Source organism: Podarcis vaucheri (assembly GCF_965113315.1).
Source record: "Podarcis vaucheri genome assembly, chromosome: 13".
NCBI lineage: Eukaryota > Metazoa > Chordata > Lepidosauria > Squamata > Lacertidae > Podarcis > Podarcis vaucheri.
This window is the reverse complement of record NC_138751.1, coordinates 8,146,118-8,167,352: the sequence shown is the minus strand read 5'-3', so window position 1 is coordinate 8,167,352 and position 21,235 is coordinate 8,146,118. Positions and strand designations below refer to the sequence as shown.

The following is a 21,235-nucleotide window of genomic DNA, read 5'->3' as shown; positions in this document are numbered from 1 at the left end:
CAGCAGTCCCAGTATAGATTCTTAGAGACCCCAATCCCATGGAAGTCTATACCCAGCTGACTCAGGCTGAAGGTGGGCCTGGAATCTGACATTGCTGGGCTCTAGAATCTTGTCATGTAATAAAAACAGCTCTGCAGTAGGGAGAGCTGAAACTGTAAATTTTGGGTTTTCTCAGTATGCAGTTTCCCCAACTTTAAGTGTGAACTTTTGGGTTTGAAGAAAAGCATCACAAAAATCAGAAAAGGGTAGATTTCAAAGGACATTGTGTTTCAGCTCACTTATTGGTTAGAATCATAGAATCATAGAATCATAGAGTTGGAATAAACCACAAGGGCCATCGAGTCCAACCCCCTGCCAAGCAGGAAACACCATCAGAGCACTCCTGACATATGATTGTCAAGCCTCTGCTTAAAGACCTCCAAAGTAGGAGACTCCACCACACTCCTTGGCAGCAAATTCCACTGTCGAACAGCTCTTACTGTCAGGAAGTTCTTCCTAATGTTTAGGTGGAATCTTCTTTCTTGTAGTTTGGATCCATTGCTCCGTGTCCGCTTCTCTGGAGCAGCAGAAAACAACCTTTCTCACTCCTCTATGTGACATCCTTTTATATATTTGAACATGGCTATCATATCACCCCTTAACCTCCTCTTCTCCAGGCTAAACATGCCCAGCTCCCTTAGCCGTTCCTCATAAGGCATCGTTTCCAGGCCTTTGACCATTTTGGTTGAGGAAGTACAAGTTAGGCAAACAGCCCAACTGTTCAGCACCAAATACAGGGCTACAGATATGTGTAAATTAGGTATAGCTCTATAGCTATACAGGACATTCAAAGCTGACTAGTTTCTGTAAACTAACCTGAAAGCTTCAAGTGCAGGTAATAACTGTTGTACAGTGGTACCTCTGGTTACAAACTTAATTTGTTCCGGAGGTCCGTTCTTAACCTGAAACCATTTGTAACCTGAGGTACCTACTTTAGCTAATGGAACCTCCTGTTGCTGCCATGCCACTGGTGTGCAATTTCTGTTCTCATCCTGAGGTAAAGTTCTTAACCCGAGGTACTACTTCCGGGTTAGCGGAGTCTGTAACCCAAAGTGTTTGTAACCTGAGGTGTTTGTAACCCAAGGTACCACTGTAATTACAAATTCCTAGCAGCCCCAGTAGCCACCATATTCAATGGCCAGAGATTATGGGAGCTGTTGTCCAACAATATCTGGAGGACCACAGGTTCCTGAATCGCTAAGAAACCCTCTTCACACTCCTATTTCCCTTTGGAAGGCTCCAGGTGAACATTTTTATGCAAGGTTTATTGGAGGCTAATGGTTTTATTTATTTATTATTTATTTAATCAATTAATTGTTTTATTTATGGCATTTTCATCCCACCTTCATCCCCATGGGCATCAAAGTGGCATAAATGGTTTTCTCCCTCCTCATTTAATCCCCACAGCAACCATATGAGGCAGATTAGGCTGAGAGGCAAGTATTAACCCAAGGTCACCCAGTGAGCTTCATAGGTGAGTTGGAATTTCAATCCTGGTCTGACACTCTAACCACTACACCACACTGAGGAGAGAGCATGGAAGGAGGGACTAGGTTTGGGCTATCAGTGGGTTACCACCACCCATCCATTATTTTAAAGCTTCTATCACTATCCAGAAGAGCTACAACTTTGGAAATGAAAGCTGAGATTAATAGGGTAGTAAATTCTGTGCCAGACTATCAGATTCCATCCACTGGGGATGTGGATATAGGAAGCATGCAGAGGACTCTGTGGTGGGCTGAATTCCATTTGAACTCACAAGCACCAAGCCGCAGTGTTCAGTTTGACTGCTCCATCGAGAATTGAATGTATTGGCTTGATCTGCTTCATTGCTAATTTCAGGTTCATAGCAAAAGCGGGGGCGGCAACATGGAATCATCACCTGTGCATTTTGACTGCCAAATTTGCACTGATCATAAGACTGCTGGAACCTGTTTGCCCACTGCTCTGATGGAATGCAATTAAGCCCAAGCAGGCAGCAGCGGCATCCATGACTGGAGAGAACCCAGTGTGTTCCCAAGGTTCTTTTGTTGGTTCTTTGTGTTGTTCTTTGGAACGTTGGAACGTTGCTTTAAAACACTGCTAACTGCCACTGTCTGGGGGATACATACCATCTCTTGGGTGCAAAGACTGCATTCACAAAGATGGGACTGATTTCCCTTATCAATCGCTTTTTCCCTTTGGACTGCTACTTCAACTTGTATACTACTCTAGTCCTGGCTCTGTTCATCAGCCTCTTCCAAATGATCCTATGTGGCTCCTTTGTGTGGTGCAAGAGAGTTGGCCAAGCATGGAGAAGCATCTTGTCCATTTCAGTGGAACCTGAAATCACTGAGAATCCCCACTTTTTGGAGCAACAGCTGGGCAGTTGGTTCCCCTCTGAGACAGGCACACTGATGGTGAGTTTCAGTGACATCTTTGTTCATGTCTGAAGTTGACTCACATTGGGGGGGGTTTCAGTTCCCAACAGCAATATTTACTTCCTCGTTTATTGAAGAGATCTCCTACCCATCCTTCAGCAGAAACCTTCCCAAGGCAGGTCACAGCCATATAGCATCAAAACCCAAAATAAAACCACTATGTGAGAATACAGACAAGCTGACTCACCCCCACCGCATTTGGTTTTCTCAGCTTACAACAGCAATATGTACTTACAAATTTATTTAAGAGATTTCCTACTTTTCCTTCAGCACAAAGCTTCCCAGAGCAGGTCTCAGCCATATAATCAAATAATATCAAAATCCAAAATAAAACAATTATATGACAATACAGAATTCGCACACATGTTAACTGGCAAAAGGCAAGGCTGAGAGAATGATAGAAACTACTTAATGAGCACTCATGGGGATGGGGTTCCATGTTTTAGGGGCCTTCAATGGGCAGAAAGCAGCAATGTGATGCCATGGTCATAATGAAAATGGCATTTTAACGGGCCATTTGAGTCTTGCATTGACACAAACTTCAACATTGAATGAACTTCTAAGTGAGATGGGAGGAGTAAAAAATGACCTAACAGTATTGCATGATTTGGCCACCAGGAGACAGGAATGCAGGAAATAGCCTTATACAGATCAAGACTGTTGGTCCATCCAGTTTAGTACTGTCAAAGCAGACCAGTGGCAGCTCTCCAGGGATTCAGACTGGGATTTTCCCCAGTCCTATTTAGAGATACCAGGGATGGAACTTGGAACATGCCTCATTCTGCCTGATGGCATAGTACCCTGTTTAGTAAGGTGGTATTTCCAATTGGTTGTTCTTCCCTTTGAATAACTTCGCTGCCTCCTCTCTTCCTAGAAGGAACATGTGGAACACAGAAGCCATCTCCAAGCAGCTGTTGGAAAAGAAGAAGGCAAGCCATCGAGACAGGAACCAGCTGATCCCGGTGATTTATTATTATTTTTAAGAGCCAAGCTCAATGTTCACATTTGATCATTCACATGGTCTTTCATGGCATCCATGAAAGTGTACATACACACATTTGTTTGTTGGTTGGGTTCATTCAATAAGATAAGTTCAAGATAATAAAACCCAAATCCAAAATCTTTTACAAAATGAAAGAAAATGTATTCAAAACTTAAAATTATAGGAGGAGACAGAATACACACAGGAAAACTAGCCGAGAATCATCTAACAAAAATACTTAGAGTTGAGTTGAGTTAGTCAATGCAATGCAATCTAGCAGTTGGCTTACAATACCCATATAATCTCTGGCCATTGGACATGCTTGCTAGGGCTGATGGGCACTGCAGTCCAACTACATTTGGAAGGCCACAGATTCACTTCTGTTCTGAAATAAAGTCAGTGCCTCTTAGGCCCACAAATTGGTATATAAGTATTCTAACACATCTAATAAATATATAAATATGCCATGAGGTCTGACAGGGAAGTGTCAGGCCCCCACAGGTCGAGAAGAGGCTGGAAGCTTGGAATGCAACTAGCTTTTTATTCACAGAAAGTAACCCAGCAAAGTTTCCCTGGCTCGACTCCTTCAGCTTGAGAAGTTGCAGGAAACTTAGCTCTGGCCCCAGCTTTCCCCTCTACACTCTCACTCTGGAGCCCTCTCTAACAGACGGTGACTTCAATGTGGGAGTTAGGTCCTACTCTTCTGGTTCTGTATGACTCATTGCTTGGCAGCAGGCAGGACTTCCAGCACCACCCAACTCAACCCTTCCCCCACTGTCCCACCACCAGGACCCAGGCTCTAAGTCTTTGTCTTCCCTGTCTTCCATGGCGGGCTCCTCATCTGGCCAGTTCCTGACAAAATATGAGAGTCAGTGGGCTCCATACCAACCTGGAGGTGGAGAAAAGCTCACCAGTGCCTTCATTTGGCTTACAGGTACCAACCACCAGGAGAGAGAACCACAAAATATAGGCAGTCGCTGTGCCTCCATCCGCAGATTGCTATGTGACAATACAGCCTGTGCCTTATGTGACAGGGTAGCCATGGAGGCTGAGGAAGTAATGTGTGCCCATGGATTAAACCCTGGGTTTCAAAGAGATGACATCATTTCCCCATGGAGCAACAGTGAACCTGCCCCAAACTGTCACCATCCAGAATTGGGCCCAGAAACAACTCCTTCATCCAGGAAGGAGCAAGTTATTCCCAAATGCAAGGGGAAGAAGGAAAAGCCACTCCATTCTACTCAGCAAGCTGTTTCCATTTTCAGGGAGTATGGCATGAGTCCCAGCCATCTCAACAACCATTCCATGTTCACTATGAATGAACGTTATGACAGCTCTGATGACAGAAGTTGGGAAATGAGAGACCACTTCTACTCCTCTTCTAGCACATCTTCTGTGCTGTCTTTCAACAGCTGGGCAGATCACAGCCCCTCTACTGAACTGCCGGAGTTATCCAATTTCAGCAAGAAGAACCACATTCCTTTGAAGCATAGGACAAATGAAGCATCCTCTTCGTGTGAAAAGGAGAACTACCAGGGCATGAGATTCCACCCTAAAGCAGCAAGACATTTCCCCACTTTCTTACCTGTGGTCTCACAAGCAAATACAAAGTCTCCAAGGGTTGAATTCGCTACCGCAGACACTCCCTTTATGGCTAAGGCTCCAAGGACCTTGGAGCAGCATTTGGTCATGAAAAGAGTTCAACACAAACTGGGTCTTCCATCAGTCGTCCTCAGGTCATTCAAGGCTTTTTTGCCTCATGGTATGGATTCCACTTTCCTGCGCCCCACAAAGAATGAGGCTACTGTGTTGATGAGGCCTCGGCTTCTTCCTTTCATGAGTGTGGCAAAGAGCAGGACACTGGAGCAACACATGAAAAAGATGATTTGCATGCGGCGTTGTGGGCTGCCAAGGCAAGCCCAAAAGGCCGTCAAGCACATGAAGCTGGCCTCTCACCTCACCACAAATATAGCATCGTCTGCACACAGGAAAAAAGGCCGAGGCGTCGTCAAGGGTGAGAGAGAAGCGAAGGTTCACTGGCACGTTCTACACTGGGAATCCACAACCAGGGAAACAGCCCTCAAATCTCCCCCTCCTTCCAAAGGAAACCCCCAGACTACAACTGGTAAGAAGTCATTTAAGGCCAGACACAAGCTAATAGAGAATTCCCAGAGAATAATTGTCCCAGAGGAGAAGAAAGCCCCCTTGCCCAAGCTGACCCTACCGCACAGCAGTTACACTCAGCGACTCAGCAGGCCAAGGCCAAGTCTCCGGGGGAAGGCAGATTGTGTGGATATGAATGCTAAGTATAAAGGCATTCAATTCCTATGGGGCCCCCCTACACTGTGCATTCAACCCCTGAGCAATATAATACCCAGTGCTCCCGAGTTGCTAGCTCCCCCATCTTGGTCGCATCACGCCACTGAGTTTGTCCACACAAGGACACCTTTTTCCCCTGCCAATGAGGAGCAGTGTTTGGAATCCCATGTCATCAGAAAGAGGGCTCAACACCCGTGGGGCCAGCCCACAGTGACACAAGAGTCTTTGCAAAAGTTCCACCTGCCTACAGCACCCCGTGCTTCCTCCAAATTGTACTCGGGAGGGGAAGTGAGGGCATCCCCTAGGAGATCCTTGCCTTTTGCCACCTGGGAGACCAAGAGGCCCCTGGAGGTCCACACCAAGGGTAAGGTCATAGAGCAGGGGTGGGGCGTCCCCAAGCGAGTCATGGAGTCCCTCCACCACTCCACTCCACTAACAAAGGAGCCCAAAGGCAGTCAGGAGATGTCTGCATCCCACAAGGGGAAGAGGATTCTGGGGAGCCTTCCATTGGGGAAAGCACCAAATTTCTCTGGGATGCCAAAGCCACAGTGCAACCAGCATCAAGTGCTGAAAAGACCCGTGGACCAAGAGACTCTTGAAATCTCACTGGAGCTTGTTGACCCCATGTTTCATTTGCCTCAGTCAGCTGGCCACCAAGTCAAGGAACATGACCTTCCTAAAGTTGCCCCACTTGGTTTGAAAGCCCAGCAGCCTCAATCCCACGAGGTTCCATTCGCAGAGAAAGACATCACCGTTAATATCAAACTCAACATTGCAAGCAAAGGTTTGGCTCACAGGCAAGGATTGTCCACACTCTACAGAAAACCTTTATCCTATTTGTACAAGGAGGACACCCTTCAGGTGCCCTTTTCCACCTTGCCCAGAAAGGATACCATATTTGACTTCACCTCAGCAGAGATCCCATTCATTGAGCAGAGGACTCGGGAGGATCTGGAATGGCACGTGAGAAAAAAGAGGTTGCAGCATGCTTGGGGGTTGCCAAGCCTTGTCCAGAGATCTCTCCATTCTGTTTTCCCAGTTGTCCCCCAATCACAGCAGCACCGGACATTGCAGCACGTGGAGGTGAATGTTCTTCTGGATGAGTTTTCCTTCTTCAGTGATGCCATCATCCAAGAACTAGAGCAGAATCTGCTGAAAAGAATTACACTTCACCGATGGCGCTTACCCCAAAGGGTCCTTGAGTCCCTCAGGCTGCTTTCCCCAGAGATTGTGGATGTTGCAGGGAAACAGGATGGAACTAGGATAGGGAGGAGGACAATGCCAGGTCAACCTTTGGTGTACCCCACACTTCAGTCTAAAGCAACAGAGAATAAGATACTCCACTTGGATGAAAAACGTCTGGACATTTCCCCAACATTGTCCAGACATGCTTGGCAATGCATGCCAACTTCACTGAGTCCGTTTCCCCCCAAGACCCTCCACGGTCAAGGGCTTCTGGAGCCACACAACGACATCCAGCCATCTGATTGGACAGAAGACATGGACCAGGTTGAGTCAGCCATGCAACATGACCATTTGCTGTCTCTCTGGGGCATGAAGGGTCTGGGTGGAACAAGGCACATGCCACCACTGCAGCCTTCCATTCCCAGAACAGCAACCACCTTCATGTTTTCAGAAGCAAAGACACCATTCCTCTTGGAGCAAGAAAGGAAAGCCTTAGAACTCCACATTAGAAAAAAGAAGCTACAGCATGAATGGGGCTTGCCTAGTCTTATTCAGAAATCCTTGCACGGCTTCAAGTCACAGCCTCCCCCACTGCCCAGTCTCCAAAGGGCTGAAGCCCATGTCTACATTCTACTACAGAAACCATCGTTCCTTCCCCAAAGCACCTACAGTCAGCTGGAATTCCACATTCAAAGGATGATGCTACAGCGACAATGGAAGCTGCCTAAGAGGATTCTGGAATCTATCAAGATTTTCAACCCTGCATTTGGGACAGGTCCCTTGGAACTACAAAATACAGAGTACCAAAATAAAAGCTGTGACTCTCCGGGCAGATTATACCCTGCCATCCCAGTAGCCAGAGAAGAGCTGTCCTCTTGGGAAGAGGCAAGGCAGGCGACGTTTGTGGGTGAGAACATCTTCACACATGGACCCAAGGCTTACAGGGCACAGCAAATGGTCAGGCCACACCAGGATACGGAGGCAGGAGAAGTCCCTGAAGGAGCTTTTTCTGAACCATCAGCTGCCTCTACAGATCACCCTAGCCTCAGGAGAAAGTCCACAGAAACTGGTCTCCAGCCCATGGGAAGCTTCAAGGTCACACCTGACGACCCTTTCCAGAAGTTTGCCCCTCTTTACAGCCAAGTGAAGCCCAGAAGCACATTTCTGCCCTTGGTGGAGGGTGAAGCAGTGGATAAGGGGGAGCTGAACATCAGGTACGAATATCCAGAGCATTTACCTAGTCAACAGAGTGAAATCTTGAATACGATATATGCAGACCCTGCAGCCTGGCCACACATGGATGAATGTTTCACAGGAATAGACTCAATGAATGTTTCCTTGGATGGAAGTGAGGCTAAAGAGAAACCAGAAATTAACGTCGACAAGGAGCATTCGGTGGAGGGTGAAGCAGTGGATAAGGGGGAGCTGAACATCAGGTACGAATATCCAGAGCATTTACCTAGTCAACAGAGTGAAATCTTGAATACGATATATGCAGACCCTGCAGCCTGGCCACACATGGATGAATGTTTCACAGGAATAGACTCAATGAATGTTTCCTTGGATGGAAGTGAGGCTAAAGAGAAACGAGAAATTAACGTCTCCAAGGAGCATTCGGTGGCAATGGCATCAGCAGCTGACCAAATGATTGACTGTGCAACCTCTCAAGATGAGGCTCAGGACCAACTAGAATCCTATACCAAACATAAGAAAATCTGTCACCATTGGGACTTATCACAAGTTGTGCAGAAATCCATGAGAGCATTTTGCCCACCTCCTCCTAAGTCCCTTCCTCCTATTTGTCCACAGGTCACCAAGGAAATCATTAGTATGGATCCAGACACTGAAAAAGAAGAAAGTGCCACTGGTGAGAGTCTCTTTGTGGAAGATGGAAAGGTTCTCTATTGGGAAGAGCAACAAGCCATGGAGCAAGATGACGTTAGTACCAAGACAACACAGAGAGACAAGAAAATGAGCACCATTGATGGAATCTCACAGGAAATTGAGAATGGAGTTCCTACTGAGATAAGCCTATACTCCTCAAAGGACACCACTGGTGAGAGACCACAAATGTCAGCAGAAGATTCTGTGATAAATGAGCCACTAGAAGTCATGAAGGAAGTTAATAACAGCCCACAGGCCACAGATGCCCTGGATATTTGGGGACCTGAGGCTGCAGATAATACTTATTTGGAGGTTCTGCAGGGCACAGAGGAAGCAAATTATACGGGGGAGACCCCACAAAGAGTTGAGGAACTGGTATTTAATACAAAGAGCCCACACATAGTTAAAGAAGAACTGTCTACCAGTGAAAGCTCACAAGCCACAGAAGAAGCAAGGTTCATCAGATTGGAAGCCACAGAAGATGCTGCTAGTGAGATACCACAGGCTGCAGACACTGTATCTGGTGAGAGAAGTCAGCATAACACAGAGGAAGAGAACCTCACTTATGAGAACACACAAGTAGCCACTAGCCCAGAGAGCTCAAAAGAGGATGAAGAAGTGGCCATTGCTATTGGGAGTCTAGAAGCCACTGAAGATGCTGCTAGTGAGATACCACAGGCTGCAGACACTGTATCTGGTGAGAGAAGTCCGCATAACACAGAGGAAGAGAACCTCACTTATGAGAACACCCAAGTAGCCACTAGCCCAGAGAGCTCAAAAGAGGATGAAGAAGTGGCCATTGCTATTGGAAGTCTAGAAGCCACTGAAGATGCAAGAGTTGCTGAACAACAGGCTAGTCAGGTTTCACAGGTCAGAGGGGACGAGGTGACCATTGCTGGTGAAAGCCCACAGGATCTGGAGAGTGAGAGTGTGACTTCCAGGAGCTCACAAGCATCAGAGGAAATGGATGCCGCTCCTGAGATCCAAATTGATGTTGCAGAGGATGAAGAAGCCCCGCAAGCAGAAGAGGAAATTATTGATGAGATTCCCTGGGTCACAACTACAGGGAGCTCCCAAGACGATGATGAAATTGGCCTTATGGGTGAAAATCCACAAAATAGAGAGAAAACAAGCATAGATCCTGGGAGCCCACCAACACCAGAGGCGAAAGCAGTTGCTGGTGAAAGCCAAGAGGCCACAGATGAAAGGGATGAGAGCTCAGAGATTGCAGAAAAGCAGAGCACTCTGCCTGAGTGCCCATCATCCAAAGAGGAAGGAACTGCAGAAAGGGAAAGTCCCCAAGCAGAAGAGGGTGTGCCTGGTGAACACACACCAGTCACAGCTACGGAGAGTCCGCAGGGAGAAGAAGGCGTTAGAGTTGCCAATGAGAGGTCTCGGGTGATAGTTCCTGAGGCTGAAGAGGCTGGGTGTAGTAGGAAGCCATTTCAAGACACTAAGCAACATGGGGAATCCCACTCCAAAAGGCAGGCTGTAACCTTCAGGTGGGGCTTTCTGAAACGAATCCAAGAATTCCCACAGGCATTCTTGCTTCATCTGCAGCCCAGATACCACAGGGGCTATAAACTGACAGGAGGACTTGGAGACCAATCCCAAGCCAAAATGAAGTCAGGCCTACGGAAGAAGCCACCAGTCTTCCGGACAGAACTGCGGCTCCAGGTAGAGCGTGGTGGGAAAATCAGTATTTGTGGGGCCACAAAGAAGCCCCTTCCTTTATTTTCTCCAAAAGCCCATCCCTCTATGGTGATCCCAGAGGGGGGAGGCAAAGGAGGCAGCCAGGAGGTGAAACCTGGGAAGTGCCTGGGCAGACCTTCCTATCTTAAAGGAAGGGCATTGAGGCACAAGGCGGTACTGAAATCCACTCTGCATGTACATATGCAGAAGATGGCACCAGAACAGGACTTGGAGATTCCTCTTGAGCCAGAGAAGCATCAACAGAAAGTTCTGTTCCCTTGTGCCACACTGCTCAGCGATTACAATGCAAGCCCTGGATCCAGCCAAGTTCCTGAATCCCAGGGGCTCAGGTCTCTAGACAAAAGCAAAGAGCCAATTCCATGTACTTGCATTGAAAGATTTATTGGGGATAAATGCAGTATTTCGTGGCAGCTCGAATCCAGCCTCCAGGGGATGGTACAGAACAACCAACATCCAGTAGGACCGAGGAAACCTCAGCCTCTAGATAGCTCACATGCTACTGCTTCGCCCTGTGTGTGCCATACTGCAGTTCTTCAAATAGACGCCAAATTTCCATGTGTAATGGGTGCAGATCAAAAGTGTCAGCAGCAACAGGGGGTCCCAACGGGTGCAACGACCTTCCAATGTGGGACTGTAGAAAATAATGGAACTCAGGGGTATTTGGATTTGCCTTCTGTGGAAGGCAAAATGGATACTGATTGCCCCAAGCAGGAAGTCTCAGGGGACAATCTCCTTAAGCCTTCTGAAGTAGCAAGAGACCACTTGCTCAGGACCCACATTGCCCAGAGAGCCTTGGGGTCCTTCATCCTTCCTTGCCTTGTCATCTCCTCACACACTGCCTATGAAGACATGGTGGCTGAACTGGTCAAGAAGGCATCCAAAGAACGTCAGGAGAGACTCAGCAGCCAGTTACACAGGAGGAGGGTCAGTTTGGGGATGCCCAAAGAGGAAAGCCAAGGGCTGCCCTTTCAGACCCAGGGACATAGAGCTAGTGCAAGGGGGCAGCAAAAGCCATCTGCAGTGGCATATACTCAAGAACCAAGGAGCAGGCGGGCTAGCAAATACTCTCATGATATATGTTCAGGCATGGCACCTGCCCCATCTCTCAACACCAATAATAGCTCTCGGGTTCTGCAGGACCAGGAAGACATCCAGTCTGCTGAAGAAAGTAGAAGTGCTTCAAGTGAGAGCTCTGAAGTTTCAGGAGAATCCGAGGCCTCTGGAGACTCGCGTGCATCTTCTTTGGATGCAGACAGTGAATTGCCAGACCCTCCTTCGGATTGGATTCACTTGGAAACCAAAGGTGAGGGTGTAGAAAGAGAGTCTGGGAGCATCTCCACCTTGGTCCCTAAGGATGCTTCTCCGACACGACCAGAGACAAGCAAGCAATGCTACCAGCAAATAGAAGGCCAGTCGCAGTTCAGCAACATATGTGAGTGGCAGAGAGCAGGAGACTGGGACAGCGACAACATCCAAATTGAAGAAGACAGTAGAGATCAGAAGGTGGGACAGAGGCCTAAAGATAGATCTTGCCTGAAGTCTGGAGCCATCTTGAGACCCCAGGGAAGGCATGCCTCTTCCAGTTCCCACAAGGATTCTGACAAGAGGATGTCTATTATTGGCTCAGTCCTGGAGAGGATATTACACCTAAAGTATGGGATGCACATTTGGTTGCAAAGCCATGGCATAAAGAAAGCTGCCTGGAGAGAAAAGAAGAGGCAAGCATTCACCACTGCCAATTGCCCTGAGAAAGAGGACATGTTAAAAGGGGCTGAAGTGTTCAGAGATGCTGAGCCTGCTATGGAAGGAGGTGCTGTGCGCTAAACAGGTGGGTGTACACATATTCTGTAGCTCAAATTGATGAGGAGGCCCATGGACCAGAACCCATCTTCCAGAAACATGGTTCATTTCTGGCAGAAAGACAGAGGATCCCGTTACAGCCCTCGTATTTCAAAAAGCATCTTGCAGATGATATTTGAAGCCCTCCAGAGCACACCATAATGGAAAGAAGAGTATGAGGTCAGAAGAGAAGTTGCCCAGGGTTGGTGTAAGTATGTGGAGACTCCAGCCCATGGGCCTAATCAGGCCAATCATGTGTGCATGCCATTTCCCCCAACCCACATATCAGGTGTGGGGCAGGTACCAACATGTCCCCACATCTGCTTCCACAACCCTCATTTGCAGTTGGACTGTGACATTCTGTGGATTCCCTCCCAACCCACAACCTACAAGAAGGTCCTTTTGAAGGTCCGGGGAATTTCAGGGCTTGCCAAACCCTGGTGAATAGTTTGGGTTTTGTTTCGTTTTTTACTTAAGTGTTTTCCCAAGGTTTAAAACATATAAGTTTTGATTACCAGCAGCTGCACCCCTCCAAGGTTTCCCAATTTATCATTCTGCTGCATAGCATTCTTGATTTGTTTTGTTTTAATGAGATGTAGGGGAGCTTCTTCTGTGAGGAATAATGTTGGTTGCTTTCGTTGCTTTAATAAACCTCCATTTTGTTAATATGGGATGCCTTGGCTAGAATTCTTGGGAATGGTCCTGTAGTGGTAGCTCAACCTTCTCCAACCAGATGTCCTTCAGCTATTTGGACTACATGTTTGTGCTGCCTGAAGATGATGAGAAATATAGTCCAAGCCATATAGCAGACACAAGGCTGTCCTCCAAGGTAGCCATTTTCCCAACTGACTTTCATCCTACCTATCCATTCTCCTAAATTCAGGCGTACTTTTTATCTATGCCAATGTTTCCCAACCTTGGTTCTCCAGCTGGTTTTGGACCACAATTCCCATCATCCCTGACCATTTGTCCTGCTAGCTAGGGATAGTGGGAGTCGTAGTCCAAAAAACAGCTGGAGACCCAAGTTTGGGGAACCCTGATCTGTGCATAGAGAAATAGATATACAGTGAACGCTCGGCTTGCAAACGTGAACCATGTGGGATGCACGTTTGCAACCTGTAGCATTCGCAACCTGTAGCATTCGCAACCCGCAACTACGCACATGCGGGTTGCGATTCGGCACTTCTGCACATGCGCAAAGTGTGATTAAGCGCTTCTATGCATGCAAGACCGCCGAAACCCAGAAGTAACCCATTCCGGTACTTTCAGGTTTCGGCAGTCCGTAACCTGAAAAAAACACAACCTGAAGCATCTGTAACCCAAGGTATGACTGTAACTATAAATATCCCCAATGGTAGAAGCACATAGATATAGAAAGAAACATATTTTCAGCATTTTGTTTTATTTATTGACTCCAAACAACAAATGGGAATGAAATGTACTGACACCCCAATCCTCAAAAAAGTTGTGTTCTGCATGAGGAAGATCCCGGGTTCAAGTCCCAGCATCTCTAGGTAGAACTCAGAAAGGACTCCTATCTGAAATTCTGGAGAGCCAGCTGCTGGTGTTTAGGGTAGACAATACTAAGCTAGATGCACCAATGGACCGACTCAGCTTCCTAAGTACAGTGGTACCTCGCAAGACGAATGCCTCGCAAGACGAAAAACTCGCAAGACGAAAGAGTTTTTGGGTTTTTGAGTTGCGTCGCAAGACGAATTTCCCTATGGGCTTGCTTCGCAAGACGAAAACGTCTTGCAAGTTTGTTTCCTTTTTCTTAAAACAGTTGCGACTTGACTTCGAGGAGCAACTCGTGCTTCGCAAGACGAAAAATTTGCTAGACGAAAAAACTCACAGAACGAATTAATTTCGTCTTGCGAGGCACCACTGTACCTGCATTTGTGCCTTGGACTTAAGCTGAATAAAGACATCTCTGCCTTGACCCATCCCTTCCTCTTGCTCTCAGTCGCTCAGTAGATATCACTGGCAAAGATCTAGAGCAGGGAGATTTTTGTAAGTGTCTGTATCATTGTGGGAACTACGCACAGTGATTTCCCTCCATACCAATACCACCGTCAGCCACTGAAAGCTCTGTGTTTCGCTTTTGAGCTCAAGGAGGTGTCTCACATTGACAGAACATTTTGAACACAATTTGAAAAAGAGCTTCTGCAAAACAAAGAAAAAAACTTTTTATTTAAAATGTACAATCTCTTATTAGACTGGGAAACAAAAGACAAGCTTGTCAAAGCCTCTTTGACACACTGGGCAATAGATATAGGACATAATACAGATTTTAATCTCTGGGGGGAAACTTTGGGTAAACAATTTGAAGTTTACAGCATGTTATTCCTTGAAGGAGAGCTACTTGCAAATGATTTGCAGATGGCATTTAACTCCAAGTAGGCTTGCTAAGATGTATAAGACAGAATCAGATAAGTGCTGGAGATGCAATGAGATTGAGGGAATGTTCTTTCATATGTGGTGGACCTGTAAAAGGGTAAAAGAGTTTTGGGAAATAATTCATAATGAATTGGGGGGGGGATATTTAAAAGTACCTTTCCAAAAAAAACCAGAGTCCTTTTTGTTGTGGGTAATTCAGAGTGAGATTCCCAGGTGTCAAAAAATGTTATTTATGCATGCTACTACTGCGACCCATGTTTCGTTAGCCCAAAAATGGAAAACAGGCAAGGTCCCAACTAAAGAATAATGGCAACTTAAGCTGATGGAATATGTGTATATAAGTTTCGATGGATGTAATAATGGGATACTGAATGGTTTAGTTTATGTAAAATATGCAGGTTTTTATGATACGCAAAATGAACTATAGAAAGAGAAGAAGGGAAGTCATTGATATTTAAGGCTGTTTAAATGAGTATTTTAAACTGTAAAACAGAAAACTTCCCAGAATTATTTGCGGAAAGCTACAGCTGTTTAAAGTGGCATGATATAGCTTTAAATATACAGTGGTATCTCGGGTTAAGTACTTAATTCATTCCGGAGGTCCGTTCTTAACCTGAAACTGTTCTTAACCTGAAGCACCACTTTAGCTAATGTGGCCTCCTGCTGCCACCGCGCTGCCAGAGCATGATTTCTGTTCTCATCCTGAAGCAAAGTTCTTAACCCAAAGTAATATTTTTGAGTTAGTGGAGTCTGTGACCTGAAGCGTAAGTAACCTAAAGCGTATGTAACCCGAGGTACCATTGTATAGTACAGATGGGGCCTAAGATATAAGATATCACCTTTAAAAGGGAAATGCAATGTTGGATGGATGAGAACAGACTAGGAAAATGTGATTAACAAAAAACAAAAACAAAACAAAGCCTTGAGAGCTGGGGAAAGACACGTGACAGGGAAATATGATATCTGACAATACCTGGAGATTAGATTCATTTGAGAGAGAGAGAGAGAGAGAGAGAGAGAGAGTCTGCACAATTCAGTAAAAACCTGAAAGGGTTTTGAGTTCACTGTAGACAAAAGTTTGTGATTTCCCTGAGAGGCTTGATCCCATTATCCAGTGCAGTGAATGACTGCATATTATTTCTATCAGAACTGCCCTTCTTGTTATGTGCCAGCAGGTGGCAGCATTTCATAACAAAAGCATAGTTTATGGCACTGTATTTCCACAGAGGTCCAGGTAGATTGTGAGTCCATTTGCCCTATTCCCATAGCTGCTTGGAAGCGATGCAAAAGTCCTTGTAGAAGCTCCTATCCATGTCAGCCTGTCCCAAGGCCACCGTGCAGATGACTGCCAACCACGGAAGTCAGCTCTAATGGAGCTTTTGTCACACATGCACCAACTCTTCCCATTTACCTGAGACTGGTCTGCTTTCTCATGCTTCTCTCTAGTAAATCACTGTCCCAATCCTGCCTAAGGTGACCTGGGCGATGCCTCGTAAATGGAGATATAGGCACAGAAGTGAACCTTGGCTTCCCTTCCTTTCTTGGAATGTGTTTGTTTCTTTTATTCATATCGCAGAATCATAGAATTGCACAGTTGGAAGGGACCTTGTCCAACTCCCTACAGGTAAAAGGTAAAGGACCCCTGGACAGTTAAGTCCAGTCAAAGGCGTCTATGGGGTTGTGGCGCTCATCTCACTTTCAGGCCAAGGGAGCCGGTGTTTGTCCACAGACAACTTTCCAAGTCATGTGGTCAGCATGACTAAACTGTTTCTGGTGCAATGGGACACCGTGACGGAAGCCAAAGCACATGGAAACGCCGTTTACCTTCCCGCCAAAGTGGTACCTATTTGTCTACTTGCAGTGGTGTGCTTTTGAACTGCTAGGTTGGCAGGAGCAGGGACAGAGCAACGGGCGCTCACCCCACCGCAGGGATTTGAACTTCTGACCTTCTGATCGGCAAGCCCAAGAGGCTCAGTGGTTTAGACCACAGCACCACCCACGCCCAATGCAGGGATATGCAGATCCCTCATATGGGGATCAAACCTGCAACCTTGGCGTTATCAGCACCACTCTTTAACCAACTGAGCTATCCAGTAACATTGAAATTTCAAAGTTGCATTTTTTATATATATTTTAAGTAAGAGGGTGGGCGAGGGGAGGAGGTATGGGGTGGCATCATGGGAAAGGAGTAAGAGGGCTCTGCCAAGGCAAAGGGTAGGGTAGGTTCAGAGACAACAGGCAGATATCAGCTGGACAGTGCCAGGAGTCTCCTGAAGTCTGGTACCAGCCCTGATTGTAGCCAGCCATGTCACACCCTCCAACATTCCTCAGATGAAAATAAGGACATTTCTCAATCCCCCACAACTAACCCTCCTCAAGCCCACATTCCACTCCTGCCCCCAGAGAGAATTTCATTTCCCCCTCCCCCCCTTTTGATAATTTTATTTATTTGGTTTTTCAAATTAGAATTTTACAATCACATATCCAACATACAACATAAAAACAAGATTCCAAAGAATCTCTTGGACTTCCCTCCTCCCCTTTGTGGGTCCTATTATTATATCTTTTATAATATATTTTATAATAATCCAGACCTTTTACATCTCTATTATATCCAAAATTCACATTTCTCTACAAGTGTTAGTCCAATCCTGCTGACGGTTTCAACTGTTTACAATGGTTTTTAAGGTAAGTTCTAAATTTCCCCCATTCCTCATTAAAATTTTGGTCTTCCTGCTTTTGGATCCTTTCGGATCCTTCCGGTCGTTTCGGCATAGTCCAGCAACTTTTCTCTGGTCGGGTCCAGAGAGCATTTCCTATCAGAAGAGGGGCGAGCCCCACTACCACTACCTCAATGGGACCCAGCACACACACCCTCCACCATCTTGAGAAAATCCCTTAATCCTGATTTTATTTTATTCTTTGGTAGATTTACCAAAAGAAAAACACACACCAATCAATGGATTTTAGAAAGGGGCAAGATTAGACGTGTGCGCAGCGGCAGAGCAAGCTGATTGGGCAGCTGGAGCGGCGTGCGGGCCCTGCGGCTAGGGGCGGAGCCAGCTGCCGTGGGGGCGGGGGCAGCCAGGGCAGGATGCTCCATAGGGCCTCTGAGGAGTCTGCCTGCCTCCTCCCACTTGGCCGCCCTACAACTGAGGGGGAGGCGGCAGGTGGAACGTTTGGGGCAGTGTGGAGCCTACGGGCACCCAAGCCACTGCGTCACTCCCAGGAGAGATGTGTGGCTTGGGTGTGCTGGGGGCCCCATGGTGAGTGCCGCCCAGCATTTTGTCATACCCCTCAGTGGAGACACGCGGGGTGGACTGCCCCCCACCGCAGCCCCCTTCCTCCGCCCCTGCGTGTAGGCACAAAACATTTTTTTAAAGGCTCCTTGCGCTCCGCTCTGCTTCCCCTTTCTTCCTGCCCAGGGCAGCCTTGTCCTCCGCCTTTCCCTCTTCGCCTGTAGGATTCTCAGGCCGCAGTCAGAGGTAACTGGCCACACTCCAGGCATTCGGCCAGAGATCCTTGTTGACCTCCCCGTCTGCGTATCCCGGCAGGATACAGGCAAGGTCACCAATCGGCAATCCCACTCAGCGTGAGAGGGACACACCTCTCCCCCTCCTCCCTGCTTCCCTCAGGGAGGGGAAAGAGACAGACAGAAATCTATTTACATTGCTTTATTTCTGTCATTGCAGCAGTACAGAGAAACGTGTCTGCACTCTCCAGTCTCCAACAGTAGAGAGAGAAAAAACTCCACCCCTGTACTTCCAGTACAGGTCAGATGACACTCTGAGCTAACATCCGGTGCTCAGTACAGTGAAAAGACTGCCCCTTTGTTCCAATAGTACAGTCCCAAACATCAACATCCTGTTTTGCATTCCAGGCAGCTGCAGCTTGCTCTTGTATTGCTGCTTTTTCCTGACATCACCTGCTCTCCAGAAACCACTACAAGCTGCCCAAGGGAGGAGGCCAGCAGCAGTAGCCATGGAGAGGCAACAGGATGGTCCTTTGCTGGCCATCACCACTCGGGACAAGCACAGGCTCATCCTACTCCCTGAGCTTGGCAGTAGCAGCACTGGCCAGGGGAAATGGGGACATCCTGGGGTCAAATCAGAAGTCGGGGTGGCTTTCGTAATTCCAGGCGGGATTGTCCCTGGAAAATGGGGACAATTGGAAGGCACGCGGTATCAACAGGAACAGAGTGTGCACCCCATGCTTACACTTAGTATTTCATAGAATCATAGAATCATAGAGTTGGAAGAGACCACAAGGGCCATCGAGTCCAACCCCCTGCCAAGCAGGAAACACCATCAGAGCACTCCTGACATATGGTTGTCAAGCCTCTGCTTAAAGACCTCCAAAGCAGGAGACTCCACCACACTCCTTGGCAGCAAATTCCACTGTCGAACAGCTCTTACTGTCAGGAAGTTCTTCCTAAGGTTTAGGTGGAATCTTCTTTCTTGTAGTTTGGATCCATTGCTCCGTGTCCGCTTCTCTGGAGCAGCAGAAAACAACCTTTCTCCCTCCTCTATGTGACATCCTTTTATATATTTGAACATGGCTATCATATCACCCCTTAACCTCCTCTTCTCCAGGCTAAACATGCCCAGCTGCCTTAGCCGTTCCTCATAAGGCATCGTTTCCAGGCCTTTGACCATTTTGGTTGCCCTCCTCTGGACACGTTCCAGTTGCTCAGTGTCCTTCTTGAATTGTGGTGCCCAGAACTGGACACAGTACTCCAGGTGAGGTCTGACCAGAGCAGAATACAGTGGCACTATCACTTCCCTTGATCCCACAAGATCATTGGACGGTAGGTTTTTGTCAAGGCTTCAGTGACTGTGGATGGGGTGGGAGCCACAGTGCTACGCACCCATACGAAAACTAAGATGGGAAAACTGCAGATTTGCACAGTGGGCTGGGCCAAAGTTTAGAGGTCTCAACGCAGAGTGAATTGGTTGATGAACTTCCATCTGTCTTTGTGTTGGGTTCTGATTGCCCTTTTTGGTGCAGCCACCTGCTTCCCTTCCCTCTCCCTGTAAATCTTAAATTAACTGTTGGCTTCAAGTCTGTGTTGCTTTTGCTTCCTCCCACCTAATCGGGGAACCTGGTCAATGTCACCAAGGTTGTATGGTCAAACAGGAGGAGCTGGAGGAAATAACGCACAAAGTGATTGTTGGAGTGAATAGTGCAAAAGATACAGAGACCCTTTCCTCTCTATATATGACAGTGCACACTCATTTGCATTCTCCTGGTGTTCTGTCTGTCTGTCTGTCTGTCTGTCTGAGACATCTAGACATTGTTAGAGTACATTGTAAAAGATGCAGTATTTTTCAGCCACCAGGAGTTGAGGTCCAACATCTGAATACTGACAGATGACACTGATGGCATGCATTTGACATATCTAGTTCAATAAAATCACCTGTCATTAGCTTCAGAACACTTCCTGGTTCAGGTACCATGGTTCCATAACATCCCCTCAATTTGAAATGTTGAGTGCCCCGTTTATTCTTAGCTTTTTACTATGCTGAGTGTTAGGAGACTCCTCCCATTCCCCTCACGAAGCTACAATTGCCAGTATTCCATGGGGAAAGGGAGGGATGTCAAACCACTCTAGGAATTTTATCTCTGTGAGGGAAGAGGTGTCTCCAGACTACTCTCAGCACCTTTAATGAACTACAATTCCCAGGATTCTTTGGGGCAAACCGTGACTGTTTAAAATTGCATGACCCAGCTTTGAATGTACAGTGCAGACAATGCCTTAGGTACCTTCTAGGGGGACGGTGGACATGATTTTTCACTGCTCGACAGCTTCAAGAAAAATGCAGAGAGCAAAATGAACCCCTGTATATGAGAGCTCGAACACAGAGGGCACTTCGCGGCACCCATAGAGGAGGTGATGATGATGACTACTAGGGAAGTGGGAGAGACGGGTGGGTTTGGTTTTTTGGGAGATTCACTCATATCCAAGAAGCTGGGTTCTATAGCCTCTCTCCGTAAGGTTTGAAATAAAAAAGGACTGTAAGAAATTTTTCCTTGTCTTTATACTTTCCTGGGCAACCAGCCAGGAGCCGCTGACAGCAACTTGACACCACTGTGGAAGGACGTGTGGATCCAGAATTGGCCTCCACAGTTACTTGAAGACTCACAGTTAAGATCGTGTTCATGGAAGAAGATCTTACTCGGCTACGAGTGATCGCCAAAGAACTATAGTGCAGACAATTCCTTAGAGATAAGGGGCCTCTGGGTTACAGTTAGAAGGGAATTGTCATATGGGATGGAGGAGAACAAACCAGGATGATGTGGCAAACAAAATGAATTGTTGATCATTTGATTTTGAACTTTTCTGTTCTTCTCCCAGAATGCCTGGCTCTGAAAAAGAACACTTTTGGCCCTTTCCCAGGTGCCAAGGTGCAAACAATATTTAGAGAAAGAGAGAGGATGGGGGAGGGGTTTCTGCTAA

General features: G+C 46.9%; 2 protein-coding genes across 3 annotated transcripts in view; both read left to right on the top strand.

The window, feature by feature from the left end:
• LOC309516816 (uncharacterized protein) overlaps window positions 1–21,235 on the top strand; it is a 279,061-nt gene that overhangs the window by 130,861 nt on the left and 126,965 nt on the right. The gene's annotated exons all lie outside the window — the stretch shown is intronic.
• LOC309516785 (uncharacterized protein) lies at window positions 2,081–13,047 on the top strand. 2 transcript variants are annotated; one of them, XM_082195650.1, is made up of 3 exons: window positions 2,081–2,438; window positions 3,334–3,421; window positions 4,376–13,047. In XM_082195650.1, the coding sequence occupies exons 1-3, from the start codon at window positions 2,184–2,186 to the stop codon at window positions 12,364–12,366; spliced, it is 8,334 nt and encodes a 2,777-aa protein (XP_082051776.1). In that variant the 5' UTR covers window positions 2,081–2,183; the 3' UTR covers window positions 12,367–13,047. The 2 variants fall into 2 exon arrangements, with proteins under 2 accessions (XP_082051776.1, XP_082051777.1); XM_082195651.1 differs by lacking the exon at window positions 2,081–2,438 and having other exon boundaries at window positions 3,347–3,421; window positions 4,707–13,047.

What these genes read in the sequence shown, in the direction of transcription:
- LOC309516785 (XM_082195650.1), top strand. Translation starts at nt 2,184, where the DNA reads ATGGGACTGATTTCCCTTATCAATCGCTTTTTCCCTTTGGACTGCTAC. An exon ending in CTGAGACAGGCACACTGATG is followed by an intron (nt 2,439 to 3,333) that starts GTGAGTTTCAGT and finishes CTCTCTTCCTAG; the next exon opens with AAGGAACATGTGGAACACAG. An exon ending in ACAGGAACCAGCTGATCCCG is followed by an intron (nt 3,422 to 4,375) that starts GTGATTTATTAT and finishes TTTGGCTTACAG; the next exon opens with GTACCAACCACCAGGAGAGA.